At 45.6% G+C, this 26,256-nt stretch overlaps 2 protein-coding genes across 3 annotated transcripts; one reads left to right on the top strand and one right to left on the bottom strand.

Moving 5' to 3' along the window:
* The first annotated feature begins 488 nt into the window (after positions 1-488).
* wdr33 (WD repeat domain 33) lies at positions 489-24,025 on the top strand. Of its 2 annotated transcripts, none has more exons than XM_080476386.1 (21): positions 489-679; positions 7,627-7,845; positions 9,226-9,294; positions 9,950-10,054; positions 11,205-11,300; positions 12,638-12,789; positions 19,097-19,194; positions 19,302-19,428; positions 19,513-19,667; positions 19,758-19,836; positions 19,917-20,027; positions 20,190-20,284; positions 20,365-20,451; positions 20,527-20,666; positions 20,738-20,893; positions 21,048-21,839; positions 21,925-21,982; positions 22,064-22,361; positions 22,872-23,029; positions 23,105-23,284; positions 23,374-24,025. In XM_080476386.1, exons 2-21 carry the CDS (start codon positions 7,642-7,644, stop codon positions 23,529-23,531), a joined length of 3,318 nt encoding a protein of 1,105 aa, XP_080332512.1. In that variant the 5' UTR covers positions 489-679; positions 7,627-7,641; the 3' UTR covers positions 23,532-24,025. The 2 variants fall into 2 exon arrangements, with proteins under 2 accessions (XP_080332512.1, XP_080332511.1); XM_080476385.1 differs by having other exon boundaries at positions 21,045-21,839.
* sft2d3 (SFT2 domain containing 3) lies at positions 23,772-26,119 on the bottom strand. Its single transcript, XM_080476404.1, has one exon. The coding sequence runs from the start codon at positions 26,069-26,071 to the stop codon at positions 25,397-25,399; it is 675 nt and encodes a 224-aa protein (XP_080332530.1). The 5' UTR covers positions 26,072-26,119; the 3' UTR covers positions 23,772-25,396.
* Between the last annotated feature and the right edge of the window lie 137 nt (positions 26,120-26,256).

Genomic DNA, 26,256 nt, shown 5'->3' with positions numbered 1-26,256 from the left:
CCCAGCATGCTTTGCGGTAGGACCGAGAAAGTAGAGATGTGATAATTAGATCGCTGACTTATTTTCAGTGTTACCACCATCTTGGATGGGGACCCGCTTTGCTTAGAGTGCGTTCACTTCTGTGTCTGGGAAGAATCTTTGCCGTTAAAGAAAACAATGTTAACTTCATTAATTTTAACCAATTTTAAAATTGTTTGCTGTGTGACAAACAAAATCCATATAGTTAGGATGGATGGCATTTTTGCGTTAGAATACTAAACTACATATGGAGATGGTACCAGTGTATTGGATATTGAATATGTTGCGTTGTAATGGGAATACCCGATATTCCTATTACAACACAACATTTTAAAACTAGGTTTTCAACAGCGGGTTAAAATTATTTTATTTTTGCTAAGACGTGAAGTGAATACGGTGCAGGAGAGACGAGTCCTCATCCAAGATGGCGCCCGGGCAGCTACATTTGCGCCAATCGATAATTACGCTCTAGTGTCATACGTCTACAGGCCCAGAAGAAGAACCGTCATGATGGAAGCGGCTGGGGGCTAAAGTGACCAACCTGCTTACATTTTAGTTTATTAAAGTCCGCGACCTGCATATTTCTCCAGTTAAACGCGTAACGGAGGAATATAGCCCATTCATGACAGCTAGATAGTTCCTTCTGCTGTAAAGACAGTCGGTGAGTACGGACTCCGCCGCGGCGCGCTCTTGTTCCGACGAGCTGCCGGCCGCCATTTAACTCCGGATAACAAACAAAACCAGGCGTCCGCGAACCCTCTCCAGAAATCCGCTCCAAGCGTGCGGTGTCCACATTAAGTTTAACAACACTCTCCCCGTTAATCGAAGTCGATAAAAGGCAAATGCGTGTTTACAGGAAGCCCGCGCTGCTAGCCGTTAGCATGTTAGCACGGTGAAAGTGTTACTTCCTGCTGTTGTAGCATCGAAAACATCCACACAGATTCAAACAGTCCGTGAGAAGTGCGCGTTAAAAATGCACCGGGTTACTATTAAAATGTTATGAAAGCGTCAGTGTTCATGTTTGTGAGGGTGTTTGAGGCGGCAGCAGGTGAACACGAGCTTCACGTTAGCCGCTGAAACCTCGTGTGACATGTTGATTTAAAAAAAAACAAAAAACATCTCAGATCTGAGCTGCTAATGAGCTCCAAGAGTCAAAGAGAAGCTCTGAGAATCACTACATGAAATCCTGTCACTTCTTTTAGGATCATCTCTTCCTGTGAAGTCCTTTGTACGTTTACCCACCCTGTAAATGATCGTATTAATGCTCATTCCCAACATTTCTTATTGTTAAGATGTCCATGTGAGTGTGGGATTAGTCTTCGTAGATGGTATGTAAAATAGAAATAATAAAGGCTAAGCATAGGGTGTGACCACATCAAATAAAGTGGGGATATGTGTCTTTTTTTAAAGATGCATGTAAAAACAACATCTGATGTATAATAATATGATAAAGTGACCATATAAATAAACTCAAAACACCATAATGAATTTAAATGTATCACAGTCCCCTTCAAGCTCAAAGGTTTTAAACTCAGATCAGTTTGATAAGCCCCGTTTCCACTGCACAAAATGTGCCGGTACTGTACGGTTCGGGGTTTTGTGCGTTTCCCGCTGTAAAATTTGTGGATGTTACCGAAATGCCCGTACCAAAGAGTGGAGATTTTTCGTCACCCTTCGATTGGGTACCCAGTACTACAGAACGGGTCCGATAACGAGGAGGAAAACGCAGCCGTCTGCCGGTTGGTCAGTGATTTATGTCACTCTTGACACGCCCGCAATATGTAAATATTTCATCGGCTGTATGAATCATCTGTTGTTATTTATATACTCTGATTTGCACTGGTTGTTTTACTAACCCCATTTTTTGTTGTTGCGCCCGCTACCTCCACATTGGTCCTGAGAGAGCGGACGTGACATGGAGATGGAGACCAGAGCCGGCCACGGACGTCCAGCCGAACCGAGCTCCAGTCACGTTCGGCCGGTCCGGTTACGGCCGCAGCGCCTGGCCTCAAGCTCCGGTCTCCGTCCCAATGTCGCGGCCGCTCTCTCAGCACTAACACGGAAGTTTAGGCCACACCTCTGTGGCCGCACAAAAACCCAAAACAACCAGTGCAAAACACAGTATGTAAATAACCAGAGGATTCATACGTCCTGGGTCGGCCCCCAGCTGAGACTACTGTAGCGACGTCGCATATCTGCGGCGCTCACAATCCCGCCTACATTTTAACCGCACTCGCTGGTGTGGAAACGCGCAACAGATTTGGGTCTGGGTAGGCTTTGTCGTCTCGTCACATTCTGTGCAGTGGAAAGGAAGCTATACGGTCGCATTTTCTGGTTCAGCTCTAAATGTTTATTTTTTCTTCTTTTTTCGTCTGATTATGTTACTAAAAGGTTTACATGTATTTACACTACCGAAACACATTGAAACAACCCCTGTCAGCATTAGGCTGTCTTTAACAGTGACACCTGGTGCAAAATACAGAGAATTATGACAAAACCATGTCCAATTTGTGGCGTTTTGCAACCTGCAACATGTTTGTTTGTTTTTATCTTCAAGTTTTTTTTTGGTGATATTTTATAAATGTTTATTTAGCTTTTATTGTTTTCTCAGTGTTGTGCTCTTTCCATTACTCTCACTAAAACACCCAAATTCCAAGTACACATATGAGCGATAGAAGTGAAATTTGATTTTTAAAAATTCTATATTTTCATTTTCACACACATCCGTCCCGTGGCCCGCCTCGTGCTGCATGTTTGACACACCTGATTTAAACTTTCAGACTTCAGAGTAATGTAAAACTCATTAGTTTAGCACCTGTGTTGAATTTCTGTGTCCAGAGGAGACATTGTGTCACGACTGCGTGACGTGTAGAATCAATATTTCTCCCACATTCACAGTGTGATAATTTTCTTTCCCCCAAATTTGAACATCTATTGACCTGATCCTGGCTCTGAGCTTATGTTCTTAACGTGACGATCACTTTCTACTGTGCAGCCTAACTTCACGGGCAAAGATAGTTGTTACCACTATAAGAGAGATTAGAAGTAATAAGTACAGTGATGCCACTTTTAAAACTGGAAAACTACAATACTGAATGTCTCAACATGAAGATAAGTAGTACAATCATTAGTTGGCATGTTATTGCTGAGCATGTCTTTATATACTGAAGGTTTTGAGTTGTTACCATACTGATTGTGTATGGATTCCTACTAAGCGCTCATCAGGAGTTCTTCAATATTCTAAAGCCCCGTTTCCATGACAGTGTTTCAAGTGAAAACATATCATTTCTGTTTTCGTTTCAGGAATTTTTTTTGCTTTTACACGTTTTGAAAGCGATGTCCGTTCACATGAAAACGGCTGAAAAAGATGTAGTTGGCATGCCAGGCCGCAAGTTGGCGCTATTGTTTGTTTTTGTAATGAAACTAATCACACTTTATTAATCCCCTTGGGGAAATCCTTCACTTCCGCATTGATCGCACACACATGCGCACAGACAACAATACGTGATAAACATAAGGAATGGAAGAACACGGACATTCGTATGGACAGACGACCGAGTTAGATTATTACTTTGACAGTCAACTATTAAAGTAGCAAGTCTCAGAAGAATATGGACGGGGAGTCATGACATTGTTGTTGTCCGTCTACTGAGCATGTGCAGAAGAACTATTTACTACTGCTGTGTTGCGCATGCACAGTAACAGCAGTTCAGAAAAGTTGTGTTATGTAAACGTCACAGTTTTAGGCAGCGGGCCGCCCCGCCGTCATTTGGACGATCAATTTTCGAAATAGACCGCAGAAAAAACAGTTGGCGGCATGCTCAAATCCCTCTTAACCCTTGTGTGGTGTTCGTATTTTTGTTACTCAGCCAGTGTTCATGGGTCTGCTGGACCCGCTGCATTTTGCAGTATGTAAATCAACAGATAAAGTAATTTTACCTTAAAATACTCAACAGATGATTACTTGATCCCAATTATAAGCAATATAAACAACAAATCTAGTTATTACTTGCCCTTTACCTTTATTAGAGCACTTTTATAAGAAAAAATGCTACTCGTTTTGGTTTTGATGAAATGCAAAAATAAAGAAAATCAGTTGTAATCAGGAAAAAAAATATGTTTATAACCAACAAATGTGTAAATGAAGAAAGATGTATCATTGCTACTGATGTTGAGTTTGACTCAGGAAAGGTGGAGGCGGGGGGGGGGGGGGGGGTCACTATAGAAAAGGGACACTGGAGGGGGGAGACTAGAGGGAGAGCCACACAACTGAAGGAGAAGGACGGGGAAGCTCCATGGGGGGGGACAAAGAGGCAGGGGCGCTACAGGTAGGAGAACCAGGGACCGGGAATCCAGAGGTTGGGGTTGAGGAGATGCTAAGTAGTACGTTCTGTAGCTCTAGTGGGTTTGTTCAGGTGAGGCACCAGCAATCTCCTCCTGAATACTCCTCTTGGTGGCTGCAGAGGTAGAGTTCTTGGAAGATGTTTTCTCTGGATTTGAGGCCTGGCCAGACCTTCCCCAGTTCATTGAGAACGAGGCATCTGGAGTTTCTCTCTGTTTCACTCTGGGTTCAGTACCATCCAGATGACAAAACATTTAACAACATCCAGTATGTCAAAGAATATTGGTTTTTGATGCTACTGGCCACACATTCTCCTGTCCCTGTGTAGGGTACTCGTGAGTTTCCCTGTAGAACCTTGTAGGTTCCAAGGAGGAAGTGGCGTCATGGGCAGCCCAGAACTTTATACCGTACTGTCTAAAAGGGCGGCGAGATTGGTTCCCAGAAGACAAGAGGGTGAAATGTGCAGGAAGTGGGAGCAGACGGGTGGTAGTGCTTGAAATTTACAAGAACACACACACACACACACACACACACACACACACACACACACACACACACACACACACACACACACACACACACACACACACACACACACACACACACACACACACACACACACAGGATGAGAAAAGGGTAGATAGAACCTTCAATTTCCACACTTTTCTTAGCCCTGGGTCCAGTGGACCCGGACACCCTGTATGTAATATAAATGTGTAGGTTGGGTTTACAGTATGTGGACATTAAAAATTTGTTCTGGTATATGATCTTCACAGAAAATGAGCCAAGGCCAATGGGTCTCAGTTTACAGAATTAATTAACAGTATGTTTTTTTTCTTTTGAAAAAAATGAAAACGGGTCCCACAGACCCGAACACCATACAAGGGTTAAATATGAGTACAGTCGAACCTTGGACAAGGGCACCCGTTACGAGAAACACCTTGTACTGAGCACAGACAAGTATTTAACTGTTAACTCCCCTTAATGAGCGGACAGCCTCCCCCGCAGCGCGGTGCTGTGACTCCACTTGAGCTTAAGTTTCACTTTGACTTTACGCCCGGGGGGGGGGGGGTCAAACATAAGGCCTGTGGGCCAAAACCAGCCTGCAAAAGGCTCCAATCCGGCCCCACAAACCACCAAGCAGAGGGGTTATATAGGATCATTTTCAGTCCTTATTGTTTGATCTTGCAAAATTAAAGAGAATTTCATTCCGCACACTGTCCACCACAACAAAGAAAAACTTTCAAGTGTAAATTCAGAGGTTATTATAGCACTATTTTACCAGTCCGGTCCACTCGAGATGAAACTGGACTGTATGTGGCTTCTGAATTTAAATTGTCTGAATTTTATTTTTGTCTGAATTAACTTACTGCAGCTTTGAAACTATGTGAATATCTAAACGTCCTGGTTAAACTGAAGAAAGCATCAATCCTAAATCTACCTTCTGTTTAATCCATAACAATACATCACTCTGGTCTGCCTTTATTGCAGCATATTTTCTTACAGGTGTATTATTTAGTAAAAAATATAAAATCCAGTTTGTGATTTGGAGGTATGTATGTGCTGCCTCTCGTATAGATTTGTGTTTTCACATAACGCAAAGGATATATTCAGTTTGACTACTGATAAGTTAGGGATGAATCTTTTATACATGAACTGAATGAAACCTGGACTTAACGTTTTTAAACTTAATTTCTCTGCTGTCTTGAGATTTTGGTGTGTTGATTTAAAATCCATGTGAATGTGTGTTTTCTTGCTGATCTTTGGCTTCTCGGCTTCGAGCTCAGAATCCAGCTGATATGTTATTTTATCACTGAACGTTAGTTTCATCTGTCTGGCTGAAGAAACGCGTTGAAAGTGTCCAGGATGAGCAGCCAGTGTGAACTTGTTGGACTCTTGCTGTTTACTTCTTTACTGGACCTGAATGTCCGTTTTGTTTCAGGAGCTCCGCCGAGAGATCAGATCAGAAACCTTTAGCACAACTGGAGCTGTCACAATAAATCAGTGTTCCTCGGTCTGGATGACAACCTGTGTTGAACCAATTCTTCTCCACCTCAGGTTGGATGGATGCCAGAGATCCCAGGAGGAGCCCAAGGCTCAACCTGCTCTTGTTTGTAGAAAATAGAATGCTCAATACATCGTAAAGATAATCAGTAGAATTTAAAACAGAAAACTCCTTAATGCTTTTGGTGATCGAAGAGGAGGTCAGCAGCCTCTTGTAGAGACCATCTTTTTCGGGGCTGCTGGAGGAAAAAAGGATGAACTGTTTTGGTTAATTATACAAATGTCCCTTTCTAATGGTTTCCTCACCGCAATGTTTCCCCATAGCCTGTATGAGGCTCTCGAAGTGAAGAAAGTCTGTCATCTCACTCACTTGCTCCACTCTTTAACGAATGTGTGTTCATACATGGGATTCAGAGATTTCCCCTTCATGACGTCATGCAGGGAAATAACCACTCCCTCTGGTAGTGATACTCACTTTGACCCTCTTGCAGGGAGATAAAAACTTACAAAGATTACTGATATACTGAATATTTTGAGTACAATATGAAAAACCGTAACAGTAAATTGTTGGAAAAACTATTTGATATGGAACCCTTTAAACGTGTGTGTCCCAGCAGACTCTTGGAAATCAGCCTTAGAATATCTCACGGGTTGAAGTATCAAAATCTTTTGATCAAACTCTCCATGTGATCCGTTTCTGCGATTGATCCGATTGTATAATGAAGTGAGGCAGTCTGTGGGGAGAGACTCTCAACCAGAGGTATTTACTCTGAAAGGAATCCTGCGAATGGACTTAATAAACCTCTGATTTAAGCAGATTTGCTACTTTAAGTTAAGCTTCTTTTTTTTGGCCCCTGCAACATAATGAACCAGCGTAGCGGTATGAGTTGATGCAGGTGAAGATGATCCGTGTGTTGGACCTTAAAGCTGTTATTCTTCTCTATTTTTGTTAAATCATGTGATATGTGTGAAGCTGTGTGTTGTTGCTTTGTTTTTGTCCTGTTGATGCACATTTCCGCTCTTCTGTTTTGAATGAAGGTCTTTAACGAGGCGATCATGACCTAAAAGTCTTACTTCTAATTTATCGTTTTCACCAAATTGTGTTACGATTAAACGTGATTGGTTTACCGTGTTTGATCAGTGAGTGAGTTAACGTTACTGCAGCTAATGATGAAGGATATTTATCAAATTGGAGGTGGGGGGGGGGACTGAAACTTGTTTCTGCATCGCGCCCTAATCGCTTGACATCCGGTGTCCCGCAGGTTCCGCAGGTCACCATGGCGACGGACATCGGTTCGCCGCAGCGGTTCTTCCACATGCCGCGCTTCCAGCACCAGGCGCCGCGGCAGGTGTTCTACAAGAGGCCGGACTTCGCCCAACAGCAGGCCATGCAGCAGCTCACCTTCGACGGGAAGCGCATGAGGAAGGCCGTCAACCGGAAGACCATCGACTACAACCCCACCGTCATCCGATACCTGGAGGTACTCGCCTGCTGTGCTCCAACACGGATCAGAAAATATACCGTCGGGCTGTTTGGGTTTAAATCGTGAATCAAGTGTGAGCAACGCAGCCCTGGACCTCCTGTCTGATGGAAAATATAAAATATACTAGTCGTTTTGACGTCGTCACACATTTTAGTGTCTAGATAGTCAGGTTGACATAATAGACATGAATGACTTCTGAATCAGTTGTTCACACAAATACACGGAGGTTTGGTCATTCTGGTTTTTGTTTTAGGAAACATTTAGTTTTGTTAGATTTAATTGGCCCATTGTAGCCATTAGAGAATTATCAGTAATCGATCGGCCAAATGTTATTTTTGGCCAAACTTGTTTTTCACTAATAAAATGCAACGTTGCGTGTCCAGTAGAGGGCGCTCCGACTCATTTCATGTCACGCTCCAGTCGCCCCACAGCAGAGTGGAGTCGTAGATTGAAAAGCCGACAGCACATTTATTGTAAGTTAAATAGTTTGTAATGGAAACGTTTAAAAAAGTTTCCCACGGCGCGCCTCGTTGTGTCGTTCAGGCTTGACGGACCCATTAGCGCCTTCCGTGGCCATGCTTTTATCAGCTGTTGCCACGGTAACCGGACGTCGCCATTGTTGATGTGACTCATCGATGCATGTCATTACCTTCGCTAAAACGTTTGAGGTTTTCAGAAATTTTTTTTTGTCCTAATATAAATCAATGTTTATTATCTGTCCTTTTGTAACGTTATATTTTTGCAATTAGTGGAACTAGTTTTCTTTGAAGTAAAGTGACACAAAGTCGTTCCTTCCTTCAGTCACTAATATAGACTCATCACTCAGAATGAGTCCAGCAAAATGATCTTTTCAGATCGAGGAGGATGAAATAATCTGAGTGAACTGGATCAAACTGGTCTGAGTGTCGCCGCCTGCAGCGCTCTGTCTGCAGCGCTCTGTCTGCAGCGCTCTGTCTGCAGCGCTCTGTCTGCAGCGCTCTGTCTGCAGCGCTCTGTCTGCAGCGCTCTGTCTGCAGCGCTCTGTCTGCAGCGCTCTGTCTGCAGCGCTCTGTCTGCAGCGCTCTGTCTGCAGCGCTCTGTCTGCAGCGCTCTGTCTGCAGCGCTCTGTCTGCAGCGCTCTGTCTGCAGCTTAACTTCCAGCTCCACCGGAGTCGATACAAATTCTTAATGTTCCCATATTTACATCTAGATGATGGAGGCCGCGTCTAAACAACAGTCTGACGACTCTGCAGCTCCAACTAGTGGCGGCTGGCTGCAGCTGCAGCAGCAGCTTTGTAAAGTGGAGCCTGAACCTTTTCCACAGTGTGTCCATGTGGCTGGTATGAATAATAATAACTGAGGTGAAAGTTCAGTTTTCACCATTTGTTTTCTCTGCAGAACCGTCTGTGGCAGCGAGACAACCGAGACTTCAGAGCCATCCAACCCGACGCAGGGTGCTACAATGATGTGAGAGCACACACACACACACACACACACACACACACACACACACACACACACACACACACACACACACACACACACACACACACACACACACACACACACACACACACACACACACTAATTTGAAAGTGACACAGAATTGAAAAAAAGTATTTGTCTTTAGTTTGAGCTTTTAGTTTCGTTTCCACAGCAATGAGCTTTTTCTGTGTACATCAAGGTACGACATTAACTGAGTTATTAAACTGGCCAGTCGCTGCAGTATTGAATGTCTTTTTTTTGGGGGGGGGGGGACTTCATTCTGATTTTCAAGTGTTTTCTGGATTCTTGTGTTTCTCTTTTAATGGTTTACAAATTCAAAAGCCTAAAAGAGAAGCCTGGATATAAAACTGCTTCGGTTTTCTATATTATAGATTCTTTTTTAACAAGTTGAATCAGGAATGTTTTTACCTTGCTTACTTGTCATTAAAAAATAATCTATGATATACATTTAAGAGCAACAAAAGGAACATAATTCTGCTTTAATTTCCATGTAAGATACAACAAAACCAGTTAGTCTGTGCACATTTCTTAATTGGTTTCTTCTGGTTGGGGTGCTTTAGCTGAAATCTGATGTTGAGCGTCAGACTGAGGCTCTCTCTTGTCTGTGTGTCTGCAGCTGGTTCCTCCTGTGGGGATGATCAACAATCCAATGAACGCCGTCACCACCAAGTTCGTGCGCACCTCCACCAACAAAGTCAAGTGTCCCGTGTTCGTCATCAGGGTGAGAAGCCGCGTCTCTTTTTTTACATCCAGCCTGCAGTGTCAGACGGTCCAACGCTAGGGATGATCGGGGCTTTATATTACTGAATGTTTTGGATTGATCGTGTATCTGCAAATCCAGCCGATCACCTCGCCCATCTTCAATAAAAATTAAAGTTTTTATTCGATTTTCAACTTTTTTTTTCTTATTGCACTTAAACAGGACTGCAGACATCAGATACATTATGAAAAGTCCAACTTTATCGCTGTGATTGTCCTCAGGGCTAAAATGCATATAAACAATCCCAAAATAAAAAGTAAATGCAACAGCAACTACGGAAACCCACAAGGAACGGTAGAACGCAACGCGTAAAATGCTGAAAAACGAAAAGCTTTTTTAGCCACAAATTCGGTAAATCAATTAAATCAAGTTTCCTGCTCAGCCCTGAGTTGTTTATATTTTAGTCAAACTTTCACCTTGAAGTGGGATTTATATTTTTTTAACAGGTCAGGTGAGTTTAAGTGGATCAGACATTATTAAAGAAAACTAGCATTTTCTTCTTTATAAGAAAACACAGAGTGGAACTCAGATTATTATTGTTGTTGAGTGAATAAAGTTGGAAGAAGTTCTTACATCAATCTTGATTCTATTAGTGAGTTTTACATTAATTCTTGCTCGGCAAAGCTTCGTCCAATGAAGCGTTTCGCTTCAGAAAAATGGGATGGGTATCGTGTGCGTGATCGGGACTTCTCTACCGACCACTCAGTTTTTCTGGCGTCAACACAATGATCATTACTAAATGTCAAACATCTTGACTCAACGTGTTTCTGCTGAATGAACGATTAACAGCCCGGCTGGACTTCAGGAGATGATTGTGTTTCATCGCCGCCTTCAGTTTCAGTATAGGTAATTTACCGTCGGCCATGTTTGTTTTCAGACGTTGGGAGTGAAAGCGTGACGGGTCAACAGACCTTGCTGCTCTGCTGATGTGACATTTCTTTTAGGCTCCCCAGATCGTTTTGCACAATCCTGCAAAGCTGCTTTTTCTGTCCTCGTCTTTCACCGACAGCCTGTTCAAACCTGCCATACGGCCAGTCGTCGTGCTACACTGTGAGATTGTGAGATGGCGGAGCTGACGCCTCCCTCTCTCTTTCTCCTTGTGTTTCCGCAGTGGACTCCTGAAGGCCGTCGTCTGGTGACCGGCGCCTCCAGTGGAGAGTTCACCCTGTGGAACGGACTCACCTTCAACTTCGAGACCATTTTACAGGTAAACGTCCTTCCTCCGATCACACAAGCCGAGGGAGACGAGACGCAGCGTCAAGGCTGACAGAACAGTGAAGAATAGATGTATTTATGTGGCTTTTGTCTGAAGAAATCAGACTAAAGACTTTCTGAAGTGAAAGTTTGATGGTGACTCACCGACACTGTGAGAAGACGACTGAACCACGACGGGCACTTCTAATCTAATCTTCCTCGATTTATGTTTTTCAACTGCCAGTCAAACGAGAGTTAACTCACATGAGAAAGTTGCCACATTGATCACAATTCACTCCTAATTCTATTTCAAAGTCGTTTTATTGGTGTCAGCGTCTTTCCTTCATAAGAAAAAACCTGATGAAAACCATTTTTGAGCTGCAAAATTCAGGCTGAGCATTTCGTGACACGAGTTCTTATTAGTTTTTAATGCAGTGCTGCTCTGCAACTTTAAATGTATAAATAGTATGAAACTTAAAAGATTCCCTCTCAAACATCCAGCGGAGGTCGTTTCCTCTCTGACCACTGGGTGTCAGTGTTGTCATCCATTTCTTTTAGACAACAACTCACTGAGTCTTTTGTAATTCATGTTTACAAGGCAACGTTTTGAGCACCGTGTCCCTTTACACAGAAATGCCATAAACTCTGCTGGTTGTTTTTGTAATGAAACTGTGTGTGTGTGTGTGTGTGTGTGTGTGTGTGTGTGTGTGTGTGTGTGTGTGTGTGTGTGTGTGTGTGTGTGTGTGTGTGTGTGTGTGTGTGTGTGTGTGTGTGTGTGTGTGTGTGTGTGTGTGTGTGTGTGTGTGTGTGTGTGTGTGTGTGTGTGTGTGTGTGTGTGTGTGTGTGTGTGTGTGTGTGTGTGTGTGTGTGTGTGTGTGTGTGTGTGTGTGTGTGTGTGTGTGTGTGTGTGTGTGTGTGTGTGTGTGTGTGTGTGTGTGTGTGTGTGTGTGTGTGTGTGTGTGTGTGATTTGTCATTACGGTGACTTTCAACTATAAAATTTAAAAAAAAATCCCAGGAGAATATGGACTAGGAGTGGAAACGGACACCCAAGACGCAACTAAAGTTTTCTTGTTTTCACTGGAGAATCTTGTCGTATGAGCGAGGAGACAGGAAGTGAAGCAGAGCTGTGGTCCAAACATTTTCCAAATGACTTGATCAAAGACGGACGTATACTGTCAGTGTCTTGTTTGTTTTGTGTGTGACGTTTCTTTATCGACTGAAGGACTGATTCCTTCGTCTCACTGAAAACGAGCCAGTTAAACTGATTGAAATGTGTTTTTTCAGTCCGTACTGACAGATTCTCACCCCCTCCTCCTCCTTCTTGCCCCCCCCCCCCCCACCACCTGCAGGCTCACGACAGTCCGGTCCGAGCCATGACCTGGTCGCACAACGACATGTGGATGCTGACGGCGGACCACGGCGGCTACGTCAAGTACTGGCAGTCCAACATGAACAACGTCAAGATGTTCCAGGCTCACAAGGAGGCCATTAGAGAAGCCAGGTTTATACCCAATCTCCCATTCTCTGTAGTTCAGGCCAGTCTGCGCTGCTCTCTGTCTGCCACAGGGGGGCGCCACCTGTTGTGTGTGTTGTGGTTGATTAATGACAGATGTAAGTGTGTGCTGTTGCAACACTGCAGTGATCTGTTGTTGATATTCTTCCTTCTGAGCAGTCTCTCTCTGTGTACACAAACGGTTGATGTTTTGAATAAAGTCATCGATCACACATTACTAAATGGTCTGGGTAGGCCCGGTGCTTTGGGCGGCGGCGAGGAGGAGGAGGAGATCAATAAAGGCCCGCTTTCACTGTGGAGCAATAAAGTTTTAGCAGGGACCAATAAAATAAATAAAGTGAATAAAGACGGTCAGGTTTAAATAAAGTTTTGAATCTCACGTCTGCACCTGAAACACAGACCTTTAAACACCTGAAGCCCCGCCCTCTTTCCTGTTGACCCTTAAAGTTTTGTTGCTAGACAGGCAGAGGAGTTAAAAGTCTTGGTTAGTTCAGCTTTAGACCAGCGGCGCGAGACGGTCCAGTATGACACGCCTGAGTCTTACTGCTGATGTTCTCCTGCCGGTTCAGCCTCTCACACCCGCACTCCACCAGCCGACGCCTCGCAGATACTCTGAAGGTGAAAACCACGCTCCTCACGAGTCCACTCTCCCACGCAGAGGCAGACCGTTGGCTTAGCTACTGACTCTGCCGCATGGAGAACGAGCACTGCTGTCGACGGCCGAGACTTCAGTTGACTTCAGTTGACTTCAGTTTTGCCCAATAGGAAAATTATCTCACGAGAGGAAGCAGTTGGTGTTGCTCTGCATCACCTTTATTCAAAGTCTTTCCCAGTGTTTGTCTCGTAATCACGATTTTTTTTTTAAAAGTTTTTCTTCTAAATTTTGAGTTAAGAAGGAAATAAAAAGTGTGAGATGCTAATTTCCAATGAGGTTAACAATATTGACCCATTTAAACGTAATAAAGTACCGCATGATGCACACTAACTGATTTGATTTACATCATCAAGCACATGAAGCTCAGGTCTGGTTCGGCACAAAGACTGGAAGCTCAAAGTGTCCTGCACACGTCCCGACGGCAGTGATCTGCTGGGTGAGCTGATTCTCACGAAGAAAGCAAAGAGAAAGAGGAAACTGAGCTCAAAACAAGAACCAGTAGGAGGGAACATTTAGCCGAGCTCGGTATAAAGCAGGACTCTGCAGCCTTCATGACCAAAACAGACATTTTTGTGATTTTTCCACCAAGTAAAGTTTGTCTGGAGCCACAAAACTAAAAAACCATTCATTCATGACGCGTCATAGCTACTTTATCTTCAACTTTTGCAGCCATTTTTAGAGGTTTTTCCTCCTTTTATTTTCCCGCTTTAGAGATTTTGTGTTGTGGCTGTTTTAGCTTCCTTTGCTACCGTAATTTCCAGACTGTAAGCCGCTACTTTTCTGCACGCTTTGAACCCTGCCGCTTATAAATTTATAGATTTTTACGGGTTAACGGGCTTCATGCCACCAGATTCTACTTCCGCATGTAGATACCTGCTGTTTTGAGCTTCTGCTTCTCCAAAACTTGCCCTAAGAGTGATATTTCTGCTCTTGGTGACCTCGTCTCGTGCTGCTCTCTGTGGTCCGGAGCTCCAGCAGCTGACGGCGGTGAGTGATGCGTTCAGGTGCATCACGTAAAGCCGCCCTGCTGGACTCGGTGGCTGAGAAATCTTCCTCCTCAGAGTCACAATCAGCAAAGAAATTATAGAATACATTATCAACAGAGATAAAACCCTCACTGACTGTTGTCAGTGATTATTTTTTTTAATCTTTTAAAATTTCGCCGGTGCAGCTTATATCCAGGTGCTCAGTAGTCCAGAAAATACGGTATTTATAGTGGCTGTGCTTTTCCTCATGTTTAGAGCAGTTGTAGTTGTACCACCGATTGTTTTCCTCCTTTTTTTTTTTCTGTTTTCCTCCTTTACCTGATCCAAAGCTACATAATCATTCAATTTGACAATTTTCCTGTATTTTATCCATTTGCAGGGATTCCACCTATTCTGGCTGTTTGATTTAGCGAGAGGTTGGACCGGGGCTCTATATTCTTATATTTTGCAACGTTCCACCCAAAAAAAAAAATTTCATGACTACGATTTAGAACATCAGACACAATTTTCTTTTTCTCATTATTTTAGTAGAGGATTTTTTTTTTTTTTTTTAAAGCCATTTTAGCTGCTTTGGCTGTCGGCTTGAGCTTCTGTAGCCTTTTATTTTTTTTTACTGTTTTGACTTTGTTCTGCTTGATTTTTATTTTATTTTTCATTTGAGGCTACTTTAGTGCTTAAGCTATTTTAGATAAGTCACTTTTTCTTTTGTTTTTTGTCGTTTTTGTTTTAGCTTATTTGACTTTCAGAAATAATCAATTTAAAGAAAATTTCATTTGTTTCTGTTGTACGTATTTGAAGCATTTTAGCATTTGAATTTTTTATTTTTATGCCGTTTTAACTTACCTTTTTCGGCTGATTTATTTGAATTTTTTTTAAGAGGAGACATTTTCTGACTGCTTCAGGGAGCCATAACAGCAGAGCTAAAGAGCCACATGTGGCTCCAGAGCTGCAGGTTCCAGACCTCAGGTATAAAGAGAAGAAGCTTTTAGTTCCCCTCGGCACAGTTTGGGTGCAGAGAGAAACTTAAAACTTAAACCGTGATCCTGACGTAGGAAAACAGCGAGAAGTGAGAGAACTCCCCTCAACACAAAGACATGCAACGTCCTCTCAGGTCGAGTGTCAGACACATGAATCTACTTTTAGTTTGACAAAATCAGAAGCAACGCGCTGTGATTGGTTACTGCTTCTCATGGTTTGCTGCATCTAATTAAGTAGTTTTGCTCATGTGGCGTTCCTAACATTAGTAAATCACTGATCATTTCAGTCCATGTCCTAATTAAACGTGTCTGAGGGTCTTGGCAGGCTTCAGTTAGTGGGTGACTAACAAACACACACACACACACACACACCTCAGCATCAGCATCAGGCCTGCACCATCTGTTTTTATGATTCAGCACCAAAGTGTAGTGTGACGTGTCCACGCCTATTATCTTCTCTCTCACTCGGATGTTTTCCGTTACTGCTTTTCTCAAGTGAAATCCTCTTTAAATCAGCCGAAGTGGCGACGACACAGGATCCGGATCTAAACGTTTAAATGTTGACACACATTGAAATATGTGCATGAAGGCACAAACGCGATGACAGAAGCTTCTTTAAAAAAAAACAAAAATCCACATGTTAAATCCATAGAAAGCCCGATGGAAACGTCCGGTCATGTTTTTGCACTGAGGAGGTCTTTATTATCTGAACTCTCTGCACTCGGGTGTTAAATCCAGCCTTCTGTGACTTCCGAGTTCAGGTTCTGAATGTTTAGTGGTGAAGGTGCAGGTCAGATGAAATGTGACTCCCTGTAGTTCACCCCCCATACGAGAGACTCTCCAGATCCGTCAGCAGAATGTCGCCGGTTCAAGTCAGGGAGGTTCTGACTTAGTCAGGAGAAAATACAACCGAGCACAATGAATTCAAGTCTGGGTGTGTCCCACGAGCTTCACAAAGTGGAATTCCTTGTCCGCTTCTCCAATGAAACGATGAGCGCTTCAGTGTGGCTCTACTTTTTGTCTTGACGCAGTTATCGGGAGTCTGCAACCCGTCGCTCCCTGAAACTTTCACCAAATTATTCCTTAATTTAACATTTCATCATATTTTTACTGTCATGAATAGGTCATTTTTAGGGCCCTTCAAAAAAAAAAAAAAAAAAAGCACAAAAACAGCTTAAATAATTTTCACTAAAATTACTATTGTTTCTAAAAGAAAGAAAAAAAATTAAACTGCTTTTAAAAGGTTAAAAAAAATCTCAAAAATGCAGAATAAATAGAATGAAACTGCTAAAATCCTTACAAAACTGCAGAAAATGTAATGAAATGTTTACTAAATCCTTTAGTTATTTGAAGCAACTAAAGATGCAACTTTTGTACATAAATCAAAACTATATATATATATGTATATATGAAAGGTAATAAGCTGTTTTAAACAATGTCGACTTGTTGGAAAAAGACAAAAATATCTCTTGGTCATAAAGGTTGCACGTTCCGTCCTACATCCTATCTTGTTTTTTTATTTCCTGGATGAAACTGAAGCTGAACTTGTTTTGACACCATCATGGGACACAGTAAAACATCAGTTGATTTTTTATTTTTTTTTTTAATTTTAGTTTAAGTTGCAGATGCTGATTATTTCTTTCTGGAAAAAAAATCCAAAAGTTGTCAAGCATGTGGAAATATAGCCGTCCAGGAAATAGATGCATTCAATCTGATGACTAGAAATAGATTACAAATACTCACTTTGATTTGTCATGTTTTTTCAATTTACAGCTCAAAATCTCTGCTCTATGCAATTGCATGTTAAAACTTTAAGTCCTCAAGAAAAGTGATTTTTCATCTTCTTGCCTGCATCAGGATGAATTAAACGATTCAAAAAGGCCAAATAAAATATTTCACATCAGGATTTTTGTCAGGCTGCTTCTAACGCACAATACTAATACTTTCATTGACCATTTATAGGCAGAAAAAGAAACCTCCTGAAATGTTTAAAAAGTGAAAGTTGTGGGGAACCCATCAGTGGAGTGAAACCTGCGGTTGCACTTCCAGTGGTTGTCCAGCAGGGGGAGCTATGTGAGGAGCAGCTGGTGGGGATCACTGGGTTAGTGGATCAGGAAACATGGTGAGAAGTCTTCTCCTCACGTGACCTGATCTACCTGCTCTGTAGGTCAAAGGTTAAAGGCGACAGGAGAGTCCTTGAGCCTGGAAAACATCCCGCCTCCTCACTAAACAGGCTTCCAGACAGAAATGGAGCCGATGATGTTTCACACAGATTACAGATGCTGCAGATCTGGACCACAAACACATTTTATCAGGAAGCATTCTCTACATTAAGTGTTTGATCATTTATAAAGTAAACGATTTCACACATTTGACCTCTAGTTTACAAAAAATAGGAAAAGCATTTTAGATCATTAAAAAACAACTGAAATGTTCATTTGTAATAAATCTTAAGTTTCACTTTAACATAATTATTGGAAAATATGAGCAGACATAGAAAAAGCTTCACATGATCAAACACAAAACTATCAGATGTTTAAGTTACTGATCAGTTAAATTTGTTCTGACAGAAATCAGCCATAACATTATAACCACCCGTCGACCGTTGTGTATGTCCTTTTGCTGTCTCGTCAGCCCTGAGAAGCATGAGCTCCTCTGAACCCCTGAAGGTGTCCTGCCATGTCTAAATATCTCGTAACAAGCTCTGAAGTCCTGGGACTTCCCTGTTGGGAGTCTCAACAACCCATGGATCCATCACCACCTCACCTCTTTCTTCTTTGGACCTTTATTGATAGATTGTACCGCCGACACACCCTTAAAACCTGCCGAGCTGTGGTTTTGGAGATGCTCTGACCGAGTTGCTCAATTCCTGGTTTTGCTCCTTTTCTGCTTCAGCAAACGCTCCCTTGCTGCCCCAACATGTCCCTCCTAGTGCTAATCTTTACTGGTCATAATGTTATGGCTGATTGAAAAGATTCAATAGACATGGTAAGATAAGAGTCCGAATCTGCTCTGTGACACGTCACAGTGTGGTCCGTTAAAATGGTCACTTAAAAAGTTTTGACCTATTTCTCAATAGGCCAAGACTTTGGTGGGTTTATTTACACGCGTTAGTAAGTAAAACACAGTGAGACTGTTTTTAAAACTTGCTCAAGTTTGAAGAACTGAGCACTTTTTTGACGCATTCTGGGGATCCGTGCTCATTTATTACGTGACTGTCGTTCTTATTGTCCCTCACAACTCTGAAGCAGGAATCAGTGGGACAGAGACTGAAGTCCTCCATAGTCACAAGATAAAACCTTCCAACAAAATAGTAGAATTCTTTTATTTCTGAGACAAACTGTGCGATCATTGTGCAGGTTCACTTTTCTTCTTGGATTTTAGTTCAGTTCGTTTCACTTTCTTTTTTTTTTTTAATAGAGTATGTAAGATTTCCTCTGACTTAACCTTGGCATGATAGTGGTGTTTACTGATTTATCTATTGTGTTTTGCACCGACCTTCTTTAGATAAGCTGAAGAAAGGCTGGATGTCAAAATGTCTCCTGCTACGTAGTGTTTCTTGAGAATATTAGAAAATGGAAAAACTTCTCAATCTTTTCTAGATTAGCAGTGAGGTACCATCCTCTCTGTCACTTATTATCTTGCCACACTGACTCGCTCCGTCTCGTCTCCCCCAGTTTCTCCCCCACAGATAATAAGTTTGCCACCTGTTCAGACGACGGCACAGTTCGGATCTGGGACTTTCTGCGCTGCCATGAGGAGAGGATCCTTCGAGGTAATGAAACCATCTGCCAGCCGCCCCCTCTCCGATCGTCTCAAATTGTCTGCTTTCCGGGTGGGGGGGTCGGCGCTTTGTTCACTCTGGGTTTTCTCTGCTCACAGGTCACGGTGCTGATGTGAAGTGTGTGGACTGGCATCCCACTAAAGGCCTGGTGGTGTCGGGCAGTAAAGACAGCCAGCAGCCCATCAAGTTCTGGGACCCGAAGACGGGACAGAGTCTAGCCACGCTGTGAGTTCTCCCTGAAATATTTCCCTCTGCACAGCGTCACCAGTGCGTTACACGTCCGTGTGATATGGTCTCTTCTCTCCTCAGCCACGCCCATAAGAACACTGTGATGGAGGTGAAGTGGAACCTGAATGGAAACTGGCTGCTGACTGCGTCCCGAGACCACCTGTGCAAACTCTTCGACATCAGGAACCTGAAGGAGGAGCTGCAGGTCTTCAGGGGGCACAAGAAGGAGGCCACAGGTGAGGTGGCGGGGGGGGGGGGGGAACCTCTGGAGTCGGCTTGAATCGGGGAGGAGTCATCGTGTGTGTGTGTGTCCTCTGTGTGCTCAGCGGTGGCCTGGCATCCCGTCCATGAAGGTCTGTTCGCCAGCGGAGGCTCCGACGGCTCGCTGCTCTTCTGGCACACCGGGTAAGGCCGTCACTCGGAGGATAGGAAGGTATGGCGCCGCAGCTGCAGGGACTTCCTCAACACGTCTGTTGCCATTTCAGGGTGGAGAAGGAGGTCGGTGGGATGGAGATGGCCCATGAGGGGATGATCTGGAGTCTGGCCTGGCACCCGCTGGGTCACATCCTCTGCTCCGGCTCCAACGACCACACCAGGTATCCGAGGGAAATCCACCCAGCTCCATTAGCATCTTATGTTTTTTTTCTTTGATTCAGCAAAAACTACTAAACAATAAACGGTGAAGTGGGTTAGTGCTGCTGCCTCGTGTGACAGTGAACGCTCCTCCTGAGTTGAATGAGCTTGTTTTTCTTTTCCAGTAAATTCTGGACGAGGAATCGACCAGGCGATAAGATGAGGGACCGTTACAACCTGAACCTGCTGCCCGGCATGTCAGAGGACGGCGTGGAGTACGGTGAGACGCACAGGACAAAGCGTTGGAGGTTTTTACCCCTCCTCCATTCACAGCTGACCATGCCGTTTTGTCTGTGTCAGATGACATGGAGCCCAACAGCATGGCCGCCATCCCCGGAATGGGCATCCCCGAGCAGCTGAAGGCCGCCATGGAACAGGAACAGAGCAGTAAGTATGATTCCAAGAGGTGTCCCACAGGGATCAGTACACGGCCCACTCATTCGCTCCACACACTGTCTCCAGATAAAGAGGTGGCTCCTGAGGTGGAGATGTCCATCCCCGGTCTGGATTGGGGCATGGATGAGGTCATGGGCAAGGATGCCAAGAAAGTTCCTCAGAAGAAAGTCCCGTACGCCAAACCCATCCCGGCACAGTTTCAGCAGGTAACTCATCACTGCGGTGTCTTGAGAAGGTATCCTGGGACACACTGAAACATGCTTATGTGTCTGTGCAGGCCTGGGCTGAGAACAAAGTACCCATGATGCCGCCGTCTGGAGAGATGTCCAAAGACCGGAAGGTAGAGCAGAAGGTGGACATGAAGAAGCGGTCTCAGGCGGAGCTCGAGCAGGAGATGGCAGCTCTGCAGTACACCAACCCCATGCTGCTGGAGGTGGGAGTCCCTTCATTCAGAATTCCATGAAGTTGTTTTCGAAACTGTTGTCAAGATTTAAGTGGTTGAGATGTTGAGTTTGGAGGACTGCTTCAGTCTTGGTCTCTAGAACTTGTCACTTGACTGTCGGGATGCGTCTCTCTCTCTGCAGCAGATGAAGATGGACCGCATGAACCAGATGGGCCCGGACGGGAACATGGGCCCCCCACAGGGACAAGGCTCTGGGCCCCCCTTCAGCGGCCCTGGTGGCCCCATGGCTCCCGGCCAGCAGGGCTTTCCTTCAAACATGCCTCCGCAGCAGATGCCCAACAACATGGGCCCCCCCATGCAGCCTCCGTTCATGTCGGGACAGATGGGACCAGCCTCAGGGCCACAGTCTCACCAGGGGCCTCCTCAGGGCATGATGGGGCCACCAGACATGCAAGGGTCCCAAGGAATGCAGAGACATCCAGGCCCTCCAAGAAACATGGGGCCCCAAGGACCTCACGGCATGGGGCCCAGAGGGATGCAGGGGCCCCCTGGAGGAATGATGGGACCCCCTCCAAGAGGAATGGGTCCAAGAGATTCTCAGGGTAACCCGTCCCAGGGAGGCATGATGCCTCCTCAAGGGAACATGATGGGCCCCCAGGGTCCAGTGCAGGGTGGAATGATGGGGCCCCCTTCCAGGACTCATGGCAATATGGCCAATAACTATGGGATGGGCAACATGCAGGGGCCTCCAGGAGGGATTCATGGACCCCCAGGAAATATCCAGGGACCCCCAGGAAACCTGCAGGGACCTCATGGGAATATGCAGGGCCCCCCTGGAAACATGCAAGGACCCCATGGAAACATGCAGGGGCCCCCTGGTAACATGCAAGGACCACATGGAAACATACAGGGGCCTCCAGGCAACATGCAGGGGCCCCCCGGCAGCATGCAGGGCCCCCCCTACATGCAGCATCAGGTGAGTTCCTTTTGAGTGAGAATCGGTCCAGTTAGTCTCGGTTGATCTTGAGTTTTTAGAATTAATCCTGATCCATTGCGTGCAGGGGCAGAACTCGGGGCCCATGATGCACGGGATGGGGCAACAGGGGCCAAACAGCAAAGGTAAGACCGAAGAAACGCTTCAACTGGAACCGAGAGGATTAGAATTAGTCATAATAACCAGGTTTGACTTCTCTCGTCCAGGTGACCCACGGGGGCAACCACCCAATCACCACATGGGTCCCCCCGACCGACAGGGCCACGGGGGGGCGGAGCAGGGCTCTGGGCCGTACTGGGGGGACAATCAGCAGGGCCGACGTGGGCCGCAGGACTACGAAGGAGGCCACAGCAGAGGAGAGGAGGGCTGGAGGTCCGGGCCGGGCTACCAGGGTGGGGGAGGGGGTCACCGCGGGGGAGGACATCGCGGTGGAGGGGGTTCAGGAGGCTGGGGGCCCGACGACAGGTTCAATGATGGAGAGTTCAGAGGACGCAGGGATGACAGGTGAGACCTGCTTTAGTTTTGTTTTGCATTTATTAAAAGTTTTGCCTTCGTCGTTTGACCAGGAAACGGTACCAACACTGCCTGAGACTTGCAGTTAGGCCAGAGATGGAGCAATAAACAGTTTTAGACAGAGCTGACATTATTTTATGACAATCTGAACAGTTCAAAGCTGATTTCTTTCAAACTCCCAGGTCAATATTGTTGCTCCTGATAACGATACATGTCAAATATTTTTCAAGGCAGATTCTGTTTGAGCACTGGTGTCGCATTTCATCAAATTTTTACGTCATTGAATTTGGCCGTGACAATTTTGCACTGGAGCCAGTGAATTAGCGTGGCTGCCATCTTGGATGAGGACCCGCTTCTCCTCTAAGCCATTCACCTTCATTGAGGAAGGACGTCAAAAGACAATTAAAGTGATCATATTTCACAAGATTTCAGCTCATGTGGCAGACATGATTATTAACACGATTACGATTTGTGTCATCTAAGTATATTTTCTTGTTTCAGGTTTAGAGGCGGGGGTCCCGGGCGGGCGGGAGGTCGAAGCTACGACGAGTTCGGTGGCCAGGAGGAAGGTTACGACGGTCCGGAGGAGATGAGCCGGGGCTGGGACACCGGGGGCCGGGGGAGGCCGCTGCGGGGGGGAGGTCCACCCAGGGGAGGAGGTGAGAAGTCTGCGCCTCCTTCTTTTTTGTCTCGCCTCTAAAACGCGGCTCCTCTCACGCTGCCTCTGTCTGCAGGACACGACAGCTATCGGGACGGGCAGCAGATGCATGACGGGTCGTCAATGTCCGGGCGGGATCGGCCTTCGTCCATGCAGGGGATGGACATGGCGTCTCTGCCCCCCCGTAAGCGCCCGTGGCAGGATGGTCCCGGAACAGGAGACCCCAGAGAGCGAGAGTCAGCAGGAGCAGACGGAGGTAAAGAAAACGTCACAGTGTTAAACTTGACATTGTTCATGGAACACAATGTCACATCCTTGATCTTCCCTGTGTGGCGCCTCCTGCAGGTCGTCCTGTTCAGAGAGACGACGGTGGTTACGGGCCGTCCGGTCGTGGCGCGCGAGGCGGCTGGGGTCCCGGAGGAGGAATAGGTCCAGGGCCAGGCCCCCGGAGAGGAGGACTACCACCAAGAGGAGCCCCGAGGGGGGGCGTGCGGGGCCGGTAGTCCCGGCAGGAAAGCCCCTTTCCTGCTGGTTCCTCCACAGACTCTCCACGGTCGGGTCTGTGGCGCCGTGAAGAACGCTGCTCTCCAATTGGTCCGTCGTGACGGCACAGCCCACACCTGAGCCGACAGGTTGAAGAGACATTGGTGTAAAATACTGTAGAGACTCATCGTTGACATTTGTACCCGCGTCTCTCTTGATCCACTTCGTCGTCAGCTTTGTATCAGATTTCTATGTTTCTGTGTATTCCCCGATTCCACTGAGGTTGACAATAAAGATTCACTTCAAACTGTCATCACAGGACAGAGGCTGTCCTCTTTTTTTTTTTTTTTTTCCCTTCCTCAAAACAAATCAGTGAATTCGGCAGTTTACCCAGGGTCCGCCCACAGCTCTGTCCCGCCCACACGGCAGGAGATCGTCATTTGACCAGAAGTTTCACTCACAACAGGATGTTTTGTTCTGGCTGTTTCAATAAAGATTGTTTGTATTTTTCTGGTGTTACTTGTTGAAAACCTGACTACAGATGTGAAACATCCACACACACACGTCGCATCAAATACAAAATGTATTCCCTGTCCTCCATACTTGTCAAACATTTCAGTTCAGGAGCAACATTCAGCACTATTTCATCTGGAGTTAGCAGCACCAGCAAAATGATGCCATAATGCCCTTTAAATTTTTATTTGTGACAGTATATGTGATGAAAATGTTTTTTCAAAAAATCTAACAATTCTACTCAAAAAAAAACATCTTGACAAAGCCAATGTTAATGAAATCTGGTGCAAAATACAGTGAAATGTCCCAAAAAGTAAATTTTTAAAACAGTGTTTTGTTTGAAATGTTTATCATTTCATTTGTGGTTTGCCAGGTGGATTGTGTGTGGGTTTTGGCTCCCGGGGCCTCATGCTGTAAGTTGTTTAATATCAGTTTTACTATAGCTGTGTCATCAGCTGATGGTTTGAGAGCACGGAGTAAAGGAGGGGGCCGAGAACACGTCCCTGTGGCGTGCCAGCATGAGGACGACGGGTGCAGAAGTCCAGTATGTACACACACGGGGAACCGCGAAAGCAAAAGTCAACTTGTTTCAGGGAAACCACTCCCCCACAATCCTCAGGCTCAATAGTAATCAAATAGAATAGAATACAAGCAGTCACTGTGACAAGTACGAGATTTAAAAGTAATAGAATTTCACAGCTTTTGGACCCATTAAGTTAAAAATAACACATTGCAGTTACTCACTGATCATGTAGGATAAGATGTGCTAAGTTCCAGGCCTCTCCTTTCATTTTGATATTACTTTCAATGCGCAGAATCTAAAGAGATGACAGCACTCCCCCCTGTATGAGTCTTTTACTACGGCTCCCTGTTATTTTAAATGTTTGGCTTGTTTTAGTCTCCAATAATTAACACCTCTCTGATTGGACAAGTTTTAAACTGCTCTGACTTTGGAATGGGTTTTACTGTGATTTCTGATTGGAGATGCTTTGGGGTGTTTCAAGTGCTTCAGAGTTTTCTACCTATTCCATGGGTTTGACAGCAACTACAAAACTTCCAACCCCGAGCTGTACTTTCCATCTTAGAAAATGTTTCACACAACTGAAAAACTACCAGAAAGCAGAGTTAACTTTGGTTTTAATCAGTTTACCACCAGCATCCATACCAACCTCTTACCCAGTTAGTTCATTAGTTTTAGGCAGAAAATGTTAAGAAAGTCGCTTTGGTCCTCAGAAAATAAAGTTTGTAAGCAGTCAGGGTTCATTTCCCTCCAGAGTTAACAGAAATGGTCCATAGTTTCCCCCCAGCGGCCCGTCCAGATCCCGGGACTCTGCACAGCAGATACTACGGGGCCCGGGGCGCTCGGTCCCGGTCAGATGGGCATGGTTTTCCCGGTTACGGTCCTTTTGATGGCGGACGCGGCCATCCCGCCCATGAAGCGCATCCCGGCGCTGCCGCCGGGCAGCAGCGACACCACGTATCCGACGATGACTGCGACCTGCAGGGCGGCTCCCAGCGCCGTCAGCAGGGTGCTGTGGAGGCTCAGCGCCGCGTACAGAGTCCCGCCCAGCGTGCACAGGTACACTGCGGCCCCAGGGGAGGTGGGCAGGCCGGCCACCAGCCGGCTGGGGCCCCGCAGGATGGCCATGGCCGCGATGGCGAACAGGGAACCGAGCGACCAGAGCAGCGCGAACTTCCGGGCGTAGAGGAGCAGCAGCGGGGCGTAGAGCGCCGACAGTCCGAAACACAGCGCCGAGAAGGAAACGCAGACCCCAGCGGCTACCAGCCGCTGCCGCCGGCCCATTCCCGGCAGGCAGGGGTCCGGTTCGGCCGACCACGGCCAGGAAATGCCGCTGTTTCCACTGGAGCTCTGAGCCGAGCTCTGACCGGACCACGGGCTGGACCACGGGCTCGACCAGCGGCCGAACCAGCTCCCCGGCACCGGGTCGGGGTCGTCCATGTCCAGCGCCGTGCTGGAGCTGCTCTTGGCGGGGCCGCCTTTGGACTGGGCCAGGTACTCCTGCAGCTGTCTGTTTATGTCCGCCATGACGGAGGAGGCTCGGTGTGAGCTAACAGGCTAACTATTAGCACCGCCACTTCTTCCTGGGATGTTGTTCCACTGCACTTCCGGCTGCTCGGCGCAGTGCTTCCCCCTGCTGGACAGAAAAAAGAAAACACTTCCCAAAACACTGACAGATAATATAAATTCAATTTTTAACAAACCTTTTTCTT

This window comes from Lipophrys pholis (assembly GCF_963383615.2).
Source record: "Lipophrys pholis genome assembly, chromosome: 1".
NCBI lineage: Eukaryota > Metazoa > Chordata > Actinopteri > Blenniiformes > Blenniidae > Lipophrys > Lipophrys pholis.
This window is presented reverse-complemented; position numbering and strand designations above follow the sequence as displayed.